An 18,993-nucleotide genomic window follows, 5' to 3' on the forward strand; every position below is an offset into this window, starting at 1 on the left:
TTTCGTACAGGACAATTCTTATTATATAAATCTGTAAATATTCTCAAGAATATATTATATGCACTATTGACGTTGTTAATATTGTTTATAATGTCCCAGTTTTGCATCAATAAGTCACTTTTAAGTGCACTTAGCGACTCTTCTGATTTTACTACACAGTATTTTTTGTTTCGTCTGGTTGAGTTTTGTAGTTTCCATCATATCCTGTAAACACAGGCAGATGGTCACTAATGTCACTGAGTAATATTCCGCTTACTGTCTTATTTAAGATGTAATTTGTGATTATGTTATCGATAAGAGTGGTGGGACGTTATTCTGGTCTGGTGATACCTGGGTACAAGTTCATACTGTATATTGTATTGATAAAATCGTTTGTGGTCGTATTTATACACAGTGTGAAGATGCCTTTTTTCCCTCCTCTATCCCAGTGTCATCCTTGGAAAAATAGGCGCATTATAACATCTATGTCGCCGACGGTGTTATCCGAAGTCAAATTCCCTGTTTGATTAGATAAGATAAGATAAGAGATAAGATAATCCTTTATTTCTCCCTCAATGGGGAAATTCACTTGTTAGCAGCAGTACACTTAACACACACATGCAGGGAAGGGGGTAAAAAAGTAAAAAGTAAAAAATGATCTGATTCTGATTCATAGCGTGATCACGTGATGTTATTTTCTTGTGTTTCACATGTTGTGCAGCAGATCTGTTATTCACATCCACATCACGACCACACGTGTGTGGTGATGACACGCACATGACCGGTGGGCGTGGTGGGAGGACGCTGCGGGGGGGGGCTGTGACGTCACCCCGCCAGGCTGGTCCCGCAGAGCGTCAGGACCGACACCGACACCGGAGCATCATCTATCTGGACGGACCTGGAGCTGGATCAGGGTCAGCATCACGACCTGGATCTGGGTCTGGATCTGGACCCCGACCCTGACCGTGGAGGATTCCAGCCCAGATCCTGAGTCCGCAGCCCCGCAGATGAAGATGGAGATGCAGAAGATGGAGGCGGAACACCCACAGATCAGAGGTAATGGATTCACCGGGCTTCTGCGGGCTTCTGCGGGGTTCTGAGGGGTTCTGCCGGGTTCGGTCCGTGTCCTGCGCTCCCCATCCCGCGGTAAGCCCGTGCACCGCGGTGCGCATCCATGCAGAGGGATGTCGCCGAAGACAGAAGTCCTGTCAATCAAACCCAGCCGAAACGACGAATGTGCGGCTGCGCAAAACGGTTCGTTCACCTGTTCAGGGTGAGGAGCGCGTGCACGCGGGGTGTGATATAACCTCCACTGCCCGACAATCTCCATGGTTACCAGGGCCGTCTCTAGCTCTGTTTCTGGGGCCCTGCATGTTCGTGATGGAGGCGACTGGATGTTCATCATTCATCTGCTCTTTAAAGGGGGGACCTATTATGGCATCTAATGTCTATTTTAAACAGGCCTTGAATGTCTTAAAAACAAGCTTTTGATTGTTTTTGCTAAATCAATTAGAAATTCAGCCTCTGAGCCATGTCTTTAGCATCCCATTCTCTAACCTCATTATCTATGCGGGATTCTGAGTGGGCGGGGCTATGATAATGAGGCTCTGTGCTGATTGGCTGCCTGAATGATGTGATACACCGCTACGAAAAAATGGTGGAAGCTCCGGCTGGCGGAGTTAGTTGTGGGCGTGGTTTCACACATCGGAGGCCAACCTATCGCATTTTGGTTACGTAACGACGGGAGCAGAATCTGAACGGCTCGTAGATCCACATCACACTGGACGGCTCATCCGGGCGGCTGTACAGACACTGCAGAATTTGGTTGCTTTCCTCCTTCTCTGAGTTGGCAGGCTGAGGGGAGACCACTTTATATATGTTAAAGCAAGAGAAAACGTGTTTTTCATAATAGGTCCCCTTTAAGAAGAAAAAAGGCTAGACACCCGCACCTGTAGATTAAATCACGTTAGCCAAGTTTCACGAGGATGACGTCGTCACGCCCTGCTGGTGCTTTGATCAGGGACAAACCCAGACCAGGCCCCTCAAATCTGATGTCACTGAGAAGGCCAGCTTCATGGGGCTCTGGTGACGTTGGCAGGAGCTGACTCCACCCAGCCCCGGCTGGTCCACAGAAACCACCAGATTATTTTAGCTATCACTAAATCTGCCTATTACCACCTGAAAAACATTGCTAGAATTAAGGGGTTTCTGTCTAAACAAGACATGGAAAAACTTATTCATGCATTCATTTTCAGTAGGTTTGATTATTGCAATGGCATCTTTACAGGCCTTAACAAGAAATCAATCAGGCAGCTGCAGCTGATCCAGAACGCTGCCGCCAGAATCCTTACAAACACCAGGAAACTGGACCATATTACACCGGTCATGAAATAGCTACAATGACTGCGTTTACATGCAGTCAATAACCCTTTTAAAACCGGAATATTAGCAATAACCCAGTTTTCCACGGCCATGTAAACACCAATAACCCCTTTGAATAACCGGAATTTGCTCATATCCCGGTTTTTAAAAACCTGAATATGACCCCTGGGTTGCTCCTTTTCTAACCCGAATATTTGGTCATGTAAACGCCTAACGGAATATCACCATCAAAAGGAACAGGAATTTGTTTTCTGCGCATGTTCTTTTCTCAAGGAATCTTGGTCTTTTAGTCCAGGAAGTTCTTATACACATGGCGAAACGCAAGACCAGGAGGAGACTAGTCACTTCATAAATGTAATGAAAGATATGAACATTTTGGCATTTGTAGATGGTAGAAAGTACAGGGATAGCGATATTTACAAAAAGGTGAGCGAAAAGTTGCACGAAGCAGGATTTGTACGAACGCCAGACCAGATCAAGCACCGCTGGAAGACGCTGAAAAAGACGTACTACAGGGCCAAGAAACAAAACAGTACCAGCGGGTCCGATTATCCGCCGTGCTGCTGTTATTGTTGTTGTTTTGAATTTGGATACAGGAAGAAGAAGCGGAAATGAGGGGAATTGCGTCATGAGGTTCTCCGTGCGTTGTTGGTTTGATCCAGATATCCCAAATGATTAATTACCATGTATACAGGGATAACCCTGTTTGCTCACGCATGTAAACAGCTTATTCCGAATGTTTCAGTAACCGGAATATTGACCTTAACCTGAATTTTGACTGCATGTAAACGTAGTCACTGGCTTCCAGTGAGTCAAATGATAGTTTAAAATCTTACTGCTGGTCTACAAAGCACTGAATGGTCTTGGACCAAAATACATGCTGGATCTGTTAGTTCCTATGAAGCTCCCAGACCCCTGAGGTTCATCTGGATCTGGTTTGTTGTGTGTCCCAAGAACCAGAACCAAGCAAGGTGAGGTAGTGTTCAGTTATTCTGCTCCTCACCTGTGGAACAAACTTCCTGTAGACCTGAGGTCTGCTCCAACTGTCAGCTCCTTTAAATCAGGCCTAAAAACATTACTGTTTACTGAAGCGTACTCTTAAATTAAATACTTACCTGCTGCACTCTACTGCTCTTACTTTTTAACAACTTGTGCTTTTTATTATTTTACCTCTTTTCTTATCATTTTATTTTATTTTATTTGTTATTTACTGTTTATTTGTGTCTTGCCGCTTTTAATGTTCATGTAAAGCACTTTGAATTACCTTGTGTTGAATTGTGCTATACAAATAAACTTGACTTGCCTATGCTAACCTAGAATGCTATCTACGATGCTACTTTACATTCATTCTGATCACCTCTCCAAACATCCTCTTTTCTGGGGTCACGACTAAAAACAAACAAAAACAACACGTGATAGAAGTGCTGCTAAGGCTTAAAGGAGGAGCTCCAAACAAGCTCCACCAGGACCTGCAGTTGGCGGGTCAGCCAGACGTCCCGGCTCAGTGCAGGTCTGACGTTCGGCCCTTCAGAGTGGTTGTGGGCAGGAAATCAAACAATTGAGACCAAAATGTTTTTTTTGAACCAGGCTGTAAACACGTTTATTTCTGACTCGCTTTTGGAGCCAGCAGTTCACACAAGCCAAAGCTTTGAGACATTTACAAACAGAAAAGGTTGAACTGCACCCTGGAACAGGCAGGTGAAAACCACCTGAGAGGCCGGGATGTCTCCGAGAATAAAGAGTCTTCAAGGACATGTAGGCCTGCCAGTCGTCTGACATCAGGTCAGCTAAGATCAGTTTTTGAAGCTGCTGCTGCTCTCTGGTAATCTGAACAACATCTCCCAGGAAACCTGCCAATGGTCTTACAGCTTATGTACGAGAGGGAGAGTTGTCGTTCAGCCGTGGTTCTGGCACCGGTGTAGAGCATTTAACTCTGAAGGAGCACTGCGTCCACAACCTCAGTACAAGTACAAGCAGATGAACCCTCGTCAGCTGATATCACTAAAAAACATTCACACTGAGCGCAGACTCATCAGAAGTAAAACAAGATGCTTTCAAGGAGCGAAGCGTGCGCACATGGCGCTCTGCGACGTGGTCTCGCGACAGAACACGGCAACCTTCCGGGGAATAAAGCAGTCACACACTGACACCTGTGATTCCTGTGGTAGAAACGGTGACATGAAACAGGAACAACGTCGGTGGCGTGAAGTGCAGCGTGGTAACAATGGTGCAAGAAAACGTAATGTAGTCAGAATACCGAAATATCTTTAATGAGAAAAGACCTAAATAAATGTGGTCGTTGCATTAACTTAAAAATGTATCTGTCACAACCATCATACAGTGGGGCAAAAAAGTATTTGGTTAAACACCAATTGTGCAAATTCTCCCACTTAAAAAGATGAGTGAGGCCTGTAATTTTCATCATAGGTACTTCAACTATGAGAGACAGAATGGGGAGAAAGAATCCAGGAAATCACATTGTAGGATTTTTACTGAGTTAATTGGTAAATTCCTCAGTAAAATAAGTATTTGGTCACCTACAAACAAGCAAGATGTCTGGCTTTCATAGACCTGTAACTTCTTCTTTAAGAGGCTCCTCTGTCCTCCACTCGTTACCTGTATTAACGCACCTGTTTTAACTGGTTATCAGTATAAAACACACCTGTCCACAACCTCAAACAGTCACACTCCAAACTCCACTATGGCCAAGACCAAAGAGCGGTCAAAGGACCGGAGAAACAGAATTGTAGACCTGCACCAGGCTGGGAAGACTGAATCTGCAATAGGTAAGCAGCTTGGTGTGAAGAAATCAACTGGGTGAGCAATTATTAGAAAATGGAAGACATACAAGACACTGATAATCTCCCTCCATCTGGGGCTCCACCAAGATCTCACCCCGTGGGGTAAAAATGATCAAGAACGGTGAGTAAAGATCCCAGAACCACACGGGGGACGTAGTGAATGACCTGCAGAGAGCTGGGACCAAAGTAACAAAGGAACCATCAGTAACTCACTATGATCAGGGACTCAGATCCTGCAGGGCCAGACGTTCCCCTGCTTAAGCCAGGACATGTCCAGGCCCGTCGGAAGTTTGCTAGAGAGCATTTGGATGATGCAGAAGAGGATTGGAAGAATGTTATATGGTCAGATGAAACCAAACATGTTTGGAGGATAAAGAAAGCCTGGTTGCAACCAAAGAACACAAAACCTACTGTGAAGCATGGGGGTGGAAACATCTTGCTTTGGGGATGTTTTTCTGCAAAGGGACCAGGACGACTGATCCGTGTAAGGGAAAGAATGAATGGGGCCCGGGCAACGAAGGAGTGGCTTCGTAAGAAACATTTCAAGGTCCTGGAGTGGCCTAGCCAGTCTCCAGATCTCAACCCCATAGAAAATCTTTAGAGGGAGTTGAAAGTCCGTGTTGCCCAGCGACAGCCCCAAAACATCACTGCTCTAGAGGAGATCTGCATGGAGGAACGGACCAAAATACCAGCAACAGTGTGAAAACCTTGTGAAGACTTACAGTAAACGTTTGACCTCTGTCATTGCCAACAAAGGATATATAACAAAGTATTGAGATTAACTTTTGTTATTGACCAAATACTTACTTTCCACTATAATTTGCAAATACATTATTTAAAAATCAGACGATGTGACTTTTTGGATTTTTTTTTTTTTCATTTTGTCTCTCATAGTTGAGATATACCTGTGATGAAAATTACAGGCCTCTCTTATCTTTTTAAGTGGGAAAACTTGCACACTGGTGTCTGACTAAATACTTTTTTGCCCCACTGTAATTACACAACACATTATTATTCAACACTGATATAGCTGCTTCAGTCAGATCAAAGACTTCTGGAAAATGTGCCCTATGAAAAGTTTGTTAGTTTAATTTCGTGTAACATTAGTGTAACAAATCATTGTACGTGTTAGTTCAACGCTAACGTCTATTGTAGAAACATACCTGACATGATTTCTAGTGCTGGAACAGGATCCTACGCTTCATCCTCAAATCCTTCAGGCCAACAATGCAGATGTCTCTCTAAAGACGACTTATGGCGCTTTTCCACTCGGCTCTACTCAGCTCAACCTGGTCTAGTTTCTTTTCCATTACAATCCAGTACAGAAGAAGTAGGCCGGTTGGAGCAAAGCTGCTGTGAAGTACTTGATAGTGTGACACAAACGAAGAAGACAACAACACCTAAGATGTAGAACCTGGAGGAGATGATATATGTGCTGCTTGGTCTGTGGCTCATGTTCAATATTAAATGGGACCTATTACGAAAAACATGTTTTCTCTTGCTTTAACGTATATAAAGTGGTCTCCCCTCAGCCTGCCAACTCAGAGAAGGAGGAAAGCAACCAAATTCTGCAGTGTATGTACAGCCGCCCGGATGAGCCGTCCAGTGTGATGTGGATCTACGAGCCGTTCAGATTCTGCTCCCTTTCGTTACGTAACCAAAATGCAATTTGCATCGGTTGGCCTCCGATGCATGAAACCACGCCCACAACTAACTCCACCATTTTTTTCGTAGCGCTCTATCGCGTCATTCAGGCAGCCAATCAGCACAGTGCCTCATTATCATAGCCCCGCCCACTCAGAATCCCTCATAGATAATGAGGTTAGAGAATGGGATGATAAAGACATGGCTCAGAGGCTTAATTTCTAATTGATTTAGCAAAAACAATCAAAAGCTTGTTTTTAAGACAGTCAAAGCCTGTTTAAAATAGGTATTAGATGCCATAATAGGTCCCCTTTAAGTTAAAAATCAGAGTGAGAGAAGGCTTCAAGCGACGAGGTTTTTACATTTTTTAGCTTGTCTCGGCGCTGCTGAAAGTCCTTTGGTAGCCGTGAGGAGCTATGGACTGGCAAAGCTTCTGGTAGATCTTTTCGTTCCTTATTGCCCGTCTAGCTCCCCTTGGATTTTCTCCTCAGCCACCAGGTTGATGAACGTCTGCACCTCAGAGTTGGACCAGAACAGAGTTTTGCGCTGCCGTTGGTGGAGAAGAAGAAGCCGATTGAAGTCAGAGTCGCTTTTCAACCGATGTCCACATCCTGACTCAGAAGTCTGACTGGCCAACCCCCTGACGAATCGGTGGCACGTGGTGTGATGATGTCAGATACGGCCCGACTCAGCCCGAAGAACTACAGGTCTGGATCCGGACCCTGGTGGTTGGTAGAGGAACTTCAGGTCTAGGTCTGGAACCTGGTGGTCGGTAGAGGAACTGCAGGTCTGGATCTGGAACCTGGTGGTCGGTAGAGGAACTGCAGGTCTGGATCCAGACCCTGGTGGTCGGTAGAGGAACTGCAGGACTGCCCGGCAGATTTACCGCTCAGAGAAAAGAGCTACAGGTAAGAGCCTCCAGGCCTCACAGCATCTGCTACACGTCTTTATTTGTCCTTGCAGTTGTTGCCGCAGCAGATCATCAGACTTGCATATCGGTTCAGCATTAGTTTCCTGACACAACCCTTCACATCTCGGACCAGGACTGTGAGTGGCTTGGGTAACAAAGACGGTTTGGGGTTCAGTATCCTGGTCAAAGATATTCAGGCTTACGGTGGTGAAGCCCGGTGGTGGAGGGGTGCTGGTCTGGTTATGACAGTATGAATCATGGGAGTTTTTAGTGCTTCATCTTTGGTAAACGGATCTCACCTGAACTGCACAGCCCTGGTCAACCTATGCTCTCACCTGCCCTTCTGTGTTACAGCCGTTCCCATGACGACCTGATGCATCTGGACACACACCATGCAGTGTTCCTGGAAGTCGGTGGTTGTGTTGGCATTGGCGTCTGTGGCGGTCCAATACACGGCGGTCCGAACCGTCCGGACTTTCTCCAGCAGCCTGCTCTGCTCCGTGGGCCTGGCCCCCACCAGCTGCACCACCAACTGGAGCCTCCATCCCTCCAACCGGGCAGTCAGGCGGACACGTCAAGGCTCACACCCTGGCTGCCGCCACGCCTCAGGCCATGCTGATAGTGGAACCAACATCCTGATCCTGGCCACCACACGGAGCGGATCCTCATTTGTTGGTCAGCTATTCAACCAGCATCCGGAGGTAAGAGCAGAACCACAGAACTGGGTTCACCTGGGTTCAGATGGGTCATGATAAAGGCTCATTAGTCTGACTGAACCTGTGGCTACCTGGGTCAAGTGGCCGTCACTCAAGCCAGGTTTAATCACTTGAAAATGGGTTTATGGATGGATGGATGGATGGATGGATGGATGGATGGATGGATGGATGGATGAATGGATGGATGGATGGATGGATGGATGGATGGATGGAAGGATGGATGGAGTTCACACAGTAGAAGTGGTAGCAGAAAAGGAAACGATCATATAGTGAAGCCTTAGTTTGGATCACTTGCAAAAAGACAGAGTTGGTTTCACATTTATCATCTTACATCAGCACAACGGAAAGATGGAGAGACAGGAGGGGGGATTGAGGATGGCAGAATGGGGATCTAGACGTGCAGCAGGCATTCTGGATGGTAAAGCGGGGGCTATGGACTGCAGAGGGTTCTTCAGAGGACAGAAACCACGCCAGAGGGGACTTCAAGAGGGGCCTTCATGGGCTTGTTGTCTCGACTGAATGTCCACTTTCTCTGCGGTCTGCAGCCTTGTCCTCCAGCCACGTGTCACAAGATTTTCATCAGTGGGGGGTCTGGGGTGGTCTTACAGGGTCTGCTGGCATGTGACTCCCTCACCAGGAACATCCCGCAACAAAAGGGTTCAGAATTTTCTATGGGGCATAGACAAGTCCCTGCCTGGGATCCTGTACTTGGGTCTGCTGGGTGTACCTGGGACCTGGTGCTGGTTGGGACTGCTGTAGACCAGACAACCAGCAGAAGGACATGCAGCAGCCACATCAGCGTGTTTATGGTAATCCTGTCGTTCTACTTTAACTCTGATGCCTTATGTTTCACAAAGCCTACCATGGATAAAGTTAAATCAAGGACCGTAACGTCGCCCGGATCGGCGTCACCGGGGCCCCGCCCTGGAGCCAGGCCTGGGGTTGGGGCTCGTAGGCGAGCGCCTGGTGGCCGGGTCTTTGCCCGTGGAACCCGGCTGGGCTCAGCCCGAAACAGCGACGCGGGTCCGCCTTCCCGTAGGCCCACCACCCGCAGGAAGGACCATGGCAGGCCGGTGCATTGTGGACTGGGTAGCAGTCGTGGCGGGGTGCCTCGACGACCCAATCCCTGGACCAAAACCCTCACAGTGGGGACATGGAATGTCACCTCGCTGGGGGGGAAGGAGCCGGAGCTTGTGCGTGAGGTTGAGAGATACCGGCTAGAGATAGTCGGGCTCACCTCCACACATAGCTTGGGCTCTGGAACCCAGCTCCTTGAAGGGGGCTGGACCCTCCACTACTCTGGAGTTGCCCAGGGTGAGAGGCGGCGGGCTGGTGTGGGCTTGTTAATAGCCCCCCAGCTCAGCCGCCATGTGTTGGAGTTCACCCCGGTGAACGAGAGGGTCGCTTCCCTGCGCCTTCGGGTCGGGAAAAGGTCTCTCACTGTTGTTTGTGCCTACGGGCCGAACAGCAGTGCGGAGTACCCGGCCTTCTTGGGGTCCCTGGGAGGAGTACTTGATGGTGCTCCAACTGGGGACTCCATTGTTCTACTGGGGGACTTCAACGCTCACGTGGGTAATGACAGTGATACCTGGAGAGGCGTGATTGGGAGGAACGGCCTCCCCGATCTGAACCCGAGCAGTGTTTTGTTGTTGGACTTCTGTGCGAGTCACAGTTTGTCCATCACGAACACCATGTTCAGGCATAAGGGTGTCCATCAGTGCACGTGGCACCAGGACACCCTAGGCCGGAGGTCAATGATCGACTTTGTTGTCGTTTCATCTGACCTTCGGCCGCATGTCTTGGACACTCGGGTGAAGAGAGGGGCTGAGCTGTCAACTGATCACCACCTGGTGGTGAGTTGGATGCGCTGGCGGAGGTAGAGGTTGGAAAGACCGGGCAGACCCAAACGGATTGTGAGGGTCTGTTGGGAACGTCTGGCTGAGCCCTCTGTCAGGGACATCTTCAACTCTCACCTCCGGGAGAGCTTCTCTCGGATCCCGGGGGAGGCGGGGGGCATCGAGTCCGAGTGGACCATGTTCTCTGCCTCCATTGTCAACGCGGCGGCTCGAAGCTGTGGACGCAAGGTCTCCGGTGCCTGTCGTGGCGGCAATCCTAGAACCCGGTGGTGGACACCGGAAGTACAGGATGCCGTCAGACTGAAGAAGGAGTCCTACCGGGCTATGTTGGCCGGTGGGACTCCTGACGCAGTAGATAGGTACCGGCAGGCCAAGCGGGCCGCGGCTCGGGCAGTCTTGGAGGCAAAAACTTGGGTCTGGGAGGAGTTCGGGGAGGCCATGGAGGAGGACTTTCGGTCGGCCTCGAGGAAATTCTGGAGGACCGTTCGGCGCCTCAGAAGGGGGAAGCAGTACTCTGCCGGCACCGTTTACGGTGTGGGTGGGGAGCTGTTGACCTCGACTGGGGACATTGTCGGACGGTGGAAGGAATACTTTGAGGATCTCCTTAACCCGACTGACATGCCTTCCACTGAGGAAGCAGAGGGTTGGGGCTCGGAGGCGTGCTCATCCATCACCCAAGCCGAGGTCACTGAGGTGGTTCGTAAGCTCCTCAGTGGCCGGGCACCGGGGGTGGATGAGATTCGCCCTGAGTACCTCAAGTCTCTGGATGTCGTAGGGCTGTCTTGGTTGACACGCCTCTGCGACATTGCATGGAGGAAGGGGACAGTACCGCTGGGGTGGCAAACCGGGGTGGTGGTCCCTCTGTTTAAAAAGGGGGACCGGAGAGTGTGTTCCAACTACAGGGGGATCACACTTCTCAGCCTCCCGGGGAAAGTCTACGCCAGGGTACTGGAGAGGAGATTACGGCTGATAGTCGAACCTCGGATTCAGGAGGAACAATGCGGTTTTCGTCCCGGTCGTGGAACACTGGACCAGCTCTATACCCTCCGCAGGGTGCTCGAGGGTTCATGGGAATTTGCCCAACCAGTCTACATGTGTTTTGTGGATCTGGAGAAGGCATTTGACCGTGTCCCTCGTGCCATTCTGTGGGGGGTGCTGAGTGAGTATGGAGTCCGGGGCCCTCTACTAAGGGCTGTCCGGTCTCTGTATGATCGAAGCAGGAGTCTGGTTCGCATTGCCGGCAGTAAGTCAGACTTGTTCCCAGTGCATGTTGGACTCCGGCAGGGCTGCCCTTTGTCACCGGTCCTGTTCATAATTTTTATGGACAGGATTTCTAGGCGCAGCCAGGGGCCGGAGGGGATCCAGTTTGGGAACTTCAGGATTTCATCTCTGCTTTTTGCAGATGATGTTGTCCTGTTGGCTTCATCAGACCGGGACCTCCAGCATGTGCTGGGGCGGTTTGCGGCCGAGTGCGATGCGGCAGGGATGAGAATCAGCACCTCCAAGACCGAGGCCATGGTTCTCGACCGGAAAAGGGTGGCGTGCCTTCTCCGGGTGGGTGGAGAAGTCCTGCCTCAGGTGGAGGAGTTCAAGTATCTCGGGATCTTGTTCACGAGTGAGGGAACAATGGAGCGTGAGATTGACAGGCGGATCGGTGCAGCGTCCGCAGTAATGCGGTCGATGTACTGGACCGTCGTGGTGAAGAGGGAGCTGAGTCGAAAGGCGAAGCTCTCGATTTACCGGTCAATCTACGCCCCTACCCTCACCTATGGTCATGAACTTTGGGTAGTGACCGAAAGGACAAGATCGCGGATACAAGCGGCCGAGATGAGTTTTCTCCGCAGGGTGGCTGGACGCTCCCTTAGAGATAGGGTGAGGAGTTCGGTCACCCGGGAGGAGCTCGGAGTCGAGCCGCTACTCCTCCACATTGAGAGGAGTCAGCTGAGCTGGCTTGGGCATCTGTACCGGATGCCTCCTGGACGCCTCCCTAGGGAGGTGTTCCAGGCATATCCCACCGGGAGGAGACCCCGGGGAAGACCCAGGACACGCTGGAGAGACTATGTCTCTCGGCTGGCCTGGGAACGCCTCGGACTCCCCCCGGAAAAGCTGGAGGAAGTGTCTGGGGTGAGGGAAGTCTGGGCATCACTGCTGATGCTGCTGCCCCCGCGACCCGGTAACGGATGAAGCGGGAGAAGATGAGTGAGTGAGTGAGCCTTATGTTGCAGAGAAGTGATGATGTTGATGTGGAAAGTCAGTGGATCCGTCCATGTCTGACACTTCAATGCATTTAGCTCAGGTCCTGGAAGCTCACCTGCTGTCCCCAGGAGGGTTGATGGGTTTGCAGGTCCCTCGTCTGCAGGGGGTCTTTTTCAGTCCAGAGCTGCCTGGCTGTTGGTGGTATTAAACTGTCTGTAGAAATGCATTTGACTGTCCTACATATTGCTCAGGTGTTCTGCCTGTTCCTGTACTGTCTTTGCTCAGGTGTTCTACCTGTTCGAGCCCTTGTACCACGTCCAGATGTCCCTACTTCCCCGGCCGGCTCAGACGGGAAACGTGGCTGAGAGAAGGGTGATGCTGCGAGCCTCCAGGGAGCTGCTTCGGTCTCTTTTCCGATGTGGTCTCCACAGCCTGGAGGGCTACATTCACCCCCGACCCTCTGGACACCTGACGGAGAAGTTGTTCAGAAGAGGCGCCAGTGAGATGCCTCCCAGTTCTGTCTCAGACTGCTGTCTCAGGTCCCCACCACCAGTTTGATGGTCCTCTCTGTGTGTCTGGTGTTTAGGCCGCTCTCTTTGTTCCTCGCCTGTATGCGGGGCTGCTCTCGACCCAAAAGAGCAGAACCTGGTTCTGGCTGATGAAGGGGAGTGCGTGAGGAGGTGTGGCCCACTCAATTTGACGCTGGCAGTTGACGCCTGCAGAGCCAAACGCCACACTGCTATTAAGACGGTCCGAATCCCCCAAATCAGCGACCTCAGGCCGCTGATAGAAGACCCGGGACTCAACTTGAAGGTACAGAAACAATCTGGTTCTGGTGCTGTGGTTTCATCTGGTGAATGTCTGTGTTGCAGGTGGTTCCCTCCAAACCCTCCATGATGCCGCTGATGACATACGGCTCATGGGGTCCTTGAGAACTAAACAACTCCATACTCATGTGGACCAGAGCAGATCCTCAGGTCCATATTCTGACCACTAGTTTGACTGATATGAAACAAGGTCCCTCTAAGTGTGGTCCTCAAGGATCACTGATGTCCAGGATGTCCAGGGAGTCCAGGATGTCCCGGATGTCCAGGGTGTCCCGGATGTGCAGACCTTCATGCTGCTGGTGCGTTTCACCTGAACCGGCTGTGTTGAAGGAGGGAAACATGCTGTGAAACTTGCGTCTCATGTCTCCGGGGTTCTGGGCGTTACTGCTGTAAAAGAACATTTATTTCACATACAGTATCAGCTCTTAGACATGAAACAATGGCAGACTGAAGAACCAATGCTCGACTCAGCTGGACTTCCATCAGGGCGTGATTGCCGGCTGGAGCAGAAACCGGCTGACGAACTCTGACTGATTATTGTATTGACAGGTGAGCCGATGATGCCCGTGACAGATCCAACGCTGGGATGGATGATGTTAGCTTTCTGGTTGGAACTTTTTTAATTGGTTATTGATTGTTGACTTCAACTGAAGCCGACGTCTAACAAGGAACGCGACCGGCATGTGGAAGACTCCCTCACTGCGCTGACGTGGATGTTGTGAACAGAGGATTCGTGTGCGCGGGCTGTGTCTGAGCTTCACACAGCTGTGCACACCCGCACCGCTGCAGTACAGCTGTGCTGCCACTCGAGGGCGGTCTGAGACGTGTGTGGGGCCGTCTGAAAATGTTCTTGTAGGGGCCGCAGTCGAGTTCTGTTGTGGAGAAGGAAGACGTCACAGAAGATGTGCAGTCCTGCCTACCTTTGATGATAAAATACCCATGACCCTTCACTCTGAAAGGGGGCAGAGTCGTCCTTCTCAACATTCAGGAAGGTGTTAGAAACTGTCCTTTTCCAAGAACACCACAAACTTCAACTTCCAGAGCACTTGAATGTCATCTATGTGGCACTTTGCTGCATTTGCTGCATTTATGTAGATGCCTTCTTATCTGCTTGATTGTAGCATCTGCTAAATGTTGTCATGTGAGCTAATGTGAGGGTTTCTGAGAGGACCAGCTTGTCATGTTGCAGGTAAGACTTTCTTTTTCTTTGTGATGTCGTCATTCATTTGATAAAAATAAGTAATAAGTCCTAGTTTTCTGTTGTTCATCTGGCTGAATTTGTCGAATTTAAAAGGTACTGCGATGCAGATGATTTAATTGTTTACACTCTAGAAGGTGGGACTCACTCTGGATTCTTCATCTTTCAGGTGATCCAGCTGGTTCGAGATCCGCGCGGCATCCTGGCCTCTCGTATCGAGACGTTTCGAGACACATACCGTCTGTGGCGTCTATGGAGGGCGACCGGACGTCGACCCCCCAATCTGGACCTGAGACAGATCAGTACGGTCTGTGAGGACTTCCTCCGCTCGGTGTCCACAGGACTGTCCAGACCGGCCTGGCTTAAAGGAAGGTACACGCTGCTCAGGTGAGGACAGGCAGGTATCTATGGACAGCAGCGAACTGACCTGGATAAACTAGTCCCACCATAGAACCTGGATGTAAGCCTTAAACATTTATTTTTATTAAACCTTTATTTCATCAGGCAAGCAATTAAGAACCGGTTCTTATTTACAAATGCGGCCTGAGACCAAGGAGCAAAGGCTCTTTGAGGCGTCCTACAACACAAGACAGGTGATTTGAAGTTACAATAACAAACAGTTTAAAGTAAATACAATACAATAAGACATTAAATGATGAGACGCAGCAAGTAGGCATGTTCAAGAGGTCGATTATAATGTGTAATAAATTATGTTTGAAATCAGAGAAAGAGGTGAAGACAGTGAGCTTCAGGGTGTTTTGGAGAGACGGAAGGCGCTACGTCCGAAGCCGGGGACAGACGTTGGGGACAGCAAGTATTAGAAGTTTGCTGGACTATAGGTTGAAAAGAAGAAAAGAAAGATAACAGACAAGTATGGATTAGTAGATGAGTTGAAGCCAGTGATGGAGTCGTCTGGTGTGGAGGGATGTCCAGTCCACTAGTTTATACTGGTCGCAGCGGCGGGTTGTGAAAGGAGCACCTGTAGCGAAACGGATGGCTGAATGGTGGAGAGTCCAGTTTCTTGACGGTGGATTGTGGTGCCGTCCTGTAGATGGTGTTGCCATCGTCAAGTATGGGCAGGATGGTCACAAGTGCGTGTTTGGCAGTACGGGTGAGAGAAGCCTTGTTCCGATACAGGAAGCTCAGACGAGCTTTGACTTTTGACCGTTGGCGCTTCATAGTGACGGAGAGGGATTAGTCCAACCAGAGGCCCAGGTAGTTGTAGTTCAGAACCATCAGCAGAGGATTTTTGGAGCTTTGCTGGGGTCATGTTTCCGGTCAAAAATAACGAGTTTAGTTTTGTTGATATTCAGAAGGAGATGAAGGCTATGAAAATACTACTGGACCCCCATCGGGGGGGCTTTCAGTCCTTTAAACAGACCACTGTGAGAGATTATAGCTGTAAGGATCCATGAAGAGGAGGTCATGTGACTGCCACGGGGGTCGTCTGTCTAGCTCCAGTCACCTCGTTGTTTGCTTTTTTAAATTCACATTAATCAGCTATACTTTATGTCTATTTCTATTTCATAATGCGAACTAGGGCTGCAGCTTATTGAATATTTTAGTAATCGAGTATTCTACTGAAAATTCCATTGATTAATCGAGTAATCGGATAAAACATATTTTTGTTTAGTTAAAGAGCAATTATAAATATACATAAGATGTTAGATGTTAATTGACATTACTAAGACTAAATAATATAATACAGTAGGTTCATGGCTGTGCATTTAAAAACCCTGAATTTACACCAGTTGACCAAATTCACTGCCTTCACTCAAAAAACTAAGGATCTTACCAAAAAATGTTCTTATTTCTAACCTAAAAATGCCATCACACCTGATAACACACATAACTTAAAAGGTTAGGTGTTTTTTCCACGTGTTTCAATTGAACTTTCATTTGTGTCAATCAAATTTTAAGTTCTAGTTAAGTTTTAAGTTAGAGTATTGGCAGTGTTCAAAATAAAATTCTGAGACCTGCTGTATTGGAGCACATTAGGCACCAGTGCTACTTGATGTTTTATCCATCAATGACTACAGAGCTAAAATTGAAAACTACCCAGTTAGCTTTATTACGTTTTTATTTTTCACCCTCATCACTCTACAGCTCTGTGTTTTTACAGATTAAATGCGTTAGCCGCATCGACAGTCGTCATAATTAATAGAAACCCAGCCCTCACAGGGCTAACGTTATGTTAGCAAGGTACCGTAACGTTAATCTCATTAATTTGTGCTACATTAACTGAATTTTTACCGTGTCTCGGGTGACGGTCCTCTGCTCTCGGAGTAAACATGGTGTTGGGTGGAGAAACTGCAGCATTGAGGACGTACTGTTGTGGTATCAGCGCTGTCTCACAGTGAAGTCATGCAACAGTGTTCACCTTGGTGTCCAGCTGGAAATGCTCCCACACTTTTGACATTTTCTGCCTTTTCTTTTAGTTAAAACCAAACATATCCGCCGCCTCTTTCTTCTTCCTTTACGTGCGTGGCGTCAGCGCGTTGTGCCGCATTAAACGTAGTCCGGGTGAAATACCCTGCTTTGAGCTGGCAAAATTAAACGATTCTTCGAGGCAGAGAAAATTCCTCGATCATTTTTTGTAATCGAATTACTCAAATTATTCGAGGAATCGTTTCAGCCCTAATGCGAAACCCCCCCCCCCCAAAAAGAATAACAACCCAGTTTGAGAAGCATAAACTGTCACATTTGTTTGACAGCGAAACTCAGTCCCTGAGGACCTACGAGACATAAACAGGACATGGACAGTATAAAACATGATAACATGTATCAAACTGTAAAACAGTGTGTAAAGTGTCGTTGGCCCACACCTGCTTTGGCCGACAGCACTGACTCAAGGTGAGCGTGGCTGCTAAACTGGGTCACATATCCACCAGATATGGTCCATGGGCCTCTGAGCCACACCTGCAAGTCCCAAGATTAGGAAATGTGTTGCATGGGGTTTATTGTCCTGTTCCACATCCCCCTGAAACGAATCTACAACCTGACATCAAGTCTTACAGGAGTAAGCAGAACCCTAAAAGCAGGGTGACTGGGCCAGGCAGAACTAACTGGACTTTTCACAATGACCTGTCTGGTCTTGTTGAGGAGGTGGGGTTCCAACATACATCAGCTACACATTAGTCTGTCTCAGTAATCTGTACCGACAGAAATAGATCCCTTAAAACCTGATGAAAGACTCACATTGTTGTCTGTAGAAACAGTTTTCTTGTGTTTTCTGCTCCTCAAAGTCTTGATGTATTTCTGCACTTCATTTTTACTCAGCTGTACTGTCCCCATTTGTCAGGTATGAAGACTTGGCCAGGTCCCCCCTCCAGAAAACCCGGGAGCTGTTCAGCTTCCTTGGCCTGGCTCTGGACCGCAGCGTGGTGGACTGGATTCTGAACAACACCCGAGGTGGCAGGGACCCGTCTTCTCGGCAGAAGTTCACCACGGCCCGTGACTCTGCGGCCAATGCTGAGAACTGGAGGCTGAAGCTGTCCCTGGACATGGTTCTGTATACGCAGACTGCCTGTCAGCCGCTGCTGGGCCTCCTCGGATACAAGACGGTGGTCCACCCCCGGGAACTGAGGAACCTGAGCCGGTCTCTGGTGGAGAACAGGACGTTCCTGCCTTTTTCTTGACCTGGGGCCCGGGCGTTCCCTCAGGGGTTCTGGATGTCCTCAGCCCGATAGTAGAGGAGGACATGGACTTGACTCCGTCTCAGAATCTTTAACCAATCATCTCCTCTGTTGTCGATGAGAGTTCCTTCACTTTCATTAAACCTCACATGTACGATCACTTCCTGTTTGGTTCTGAGTTGTTTGTTCAAATCTGATGTTTCCAGGCTGTGAATTCTTCCATCCTGCTGCTCAGTTGAAGCTGTGAAGTTTACAGATGTCAGTAAAACCTCCCAAAAGCTTTCAAAGCCTCCAGTGTTGTTGTTTTTTCCGACTATTTTCCAGTTTCTTTCAGACTCAAACAGAAAAGCCAGGATCTTGGATCTTTTAAGCGTAACATGGTCCCCAGGACCAGGGACTTGACGCCCTGCCCTGCTCTGCTCAGTATCTGCGCCGTCTGATTGATTGACGGGTTGAACAGACAGCCAAGCTTGTGCAGCAGTCCTGGGCATCAGATATCAGTGACCATGAGCAGCGTGCGTATCCTGGCTCTGTTTCCTTTCTACCAACTGACAGGTTTATCATCATGCACATGTCCACGCAGACCGGACAGTAGAAGATTGAAGCGGGACCAAATCATAGTCTACATACATGTCACACGTGGCTCCCTGTGAGGCACCAGAGCGGCCTCCCCACGTACAAGGGGATCAGGCAAACTGGACCTGGGTGATGAGGTGTAAAGGAGAGACCCCGCAGAGCATGGAATGCCAAAAAATAAGGCTTTTTATTGTATGCCAAAAAAACACAAAGACATACAGTTGAAGGCAAAATCAGTATGTTAAAAAATGGCACGTTGAGCATAGCCTCTCA

General features: G+C 48.8%; 1 protein-coding gene across 1 annotated transcript; it reads left to right on the forward strand.

The window, feature by feature from the left end:
* The first annotated feature begins 779 nt into the window (after positions 1–779).
* On the forward strand, positions 780–18,394 carry LOC133444720 (carbohydrate sulfotransferase 1-like). The gene is made up of 6 exons (XM_061722595.1): positions 780–1,035; positions 8,071–8,417; positions 12,770–12,983; positions 13,071–13,297; positions 14,679–14,896; positions 17,811–18,394. The coding sequence occupies exons 2-6, from the start codon at positions 8,109–8,111 to the stop codon at positions 18,145–18,147; spliced, it is 1,305 nt and encodes a 434-aa protein (XP_061578579.1). The 5' UTR covers positions 780–1,035; positions 8,071–8,108; the 3' UTR covers positions 18,148–18,394.
* Positions 18,395–18,993: the final 599 nt, after the last annotated feature.

The sequence above is a fragment of the Cololabis saira genome, chromosome 5 (genome assembly GCF_033807715.1).
Source record: "Cololabis saira isolate AMF1-May2022 chromosome 5, fColSai1.1, whole genome shotgun sequence".
NCBI lineage: Eukaryota > Metazoa > Chordata > Actinopteri > Beloniformes > Belonidae > Cololabis > Cololabis saira.

Coding starts and splice junctions, on each gene's coding strand:
- LOC133444720 (XM_061722595.1), top strand. CDS start 8,109: ATGCAGTGTTCCTGGAAGTCGGTGGTTGTGTTGGCATTGGCGTCTGTG. Junction 8,418..12,769: donor TATTCAACCAGCATCCGGAG/GTAAGAGCAGAA, acceptor GTCTTTGCTCAG/GTGTTCTACCTGTTCGAGCC. Junction 12,984..13,070: donor GTTGTTCAGAAGAGGCGCCA/GTGAGATGCCTC, acceptor TCTGGTGTTTAG/GCCGCTCTCTTTGTTCCTCG.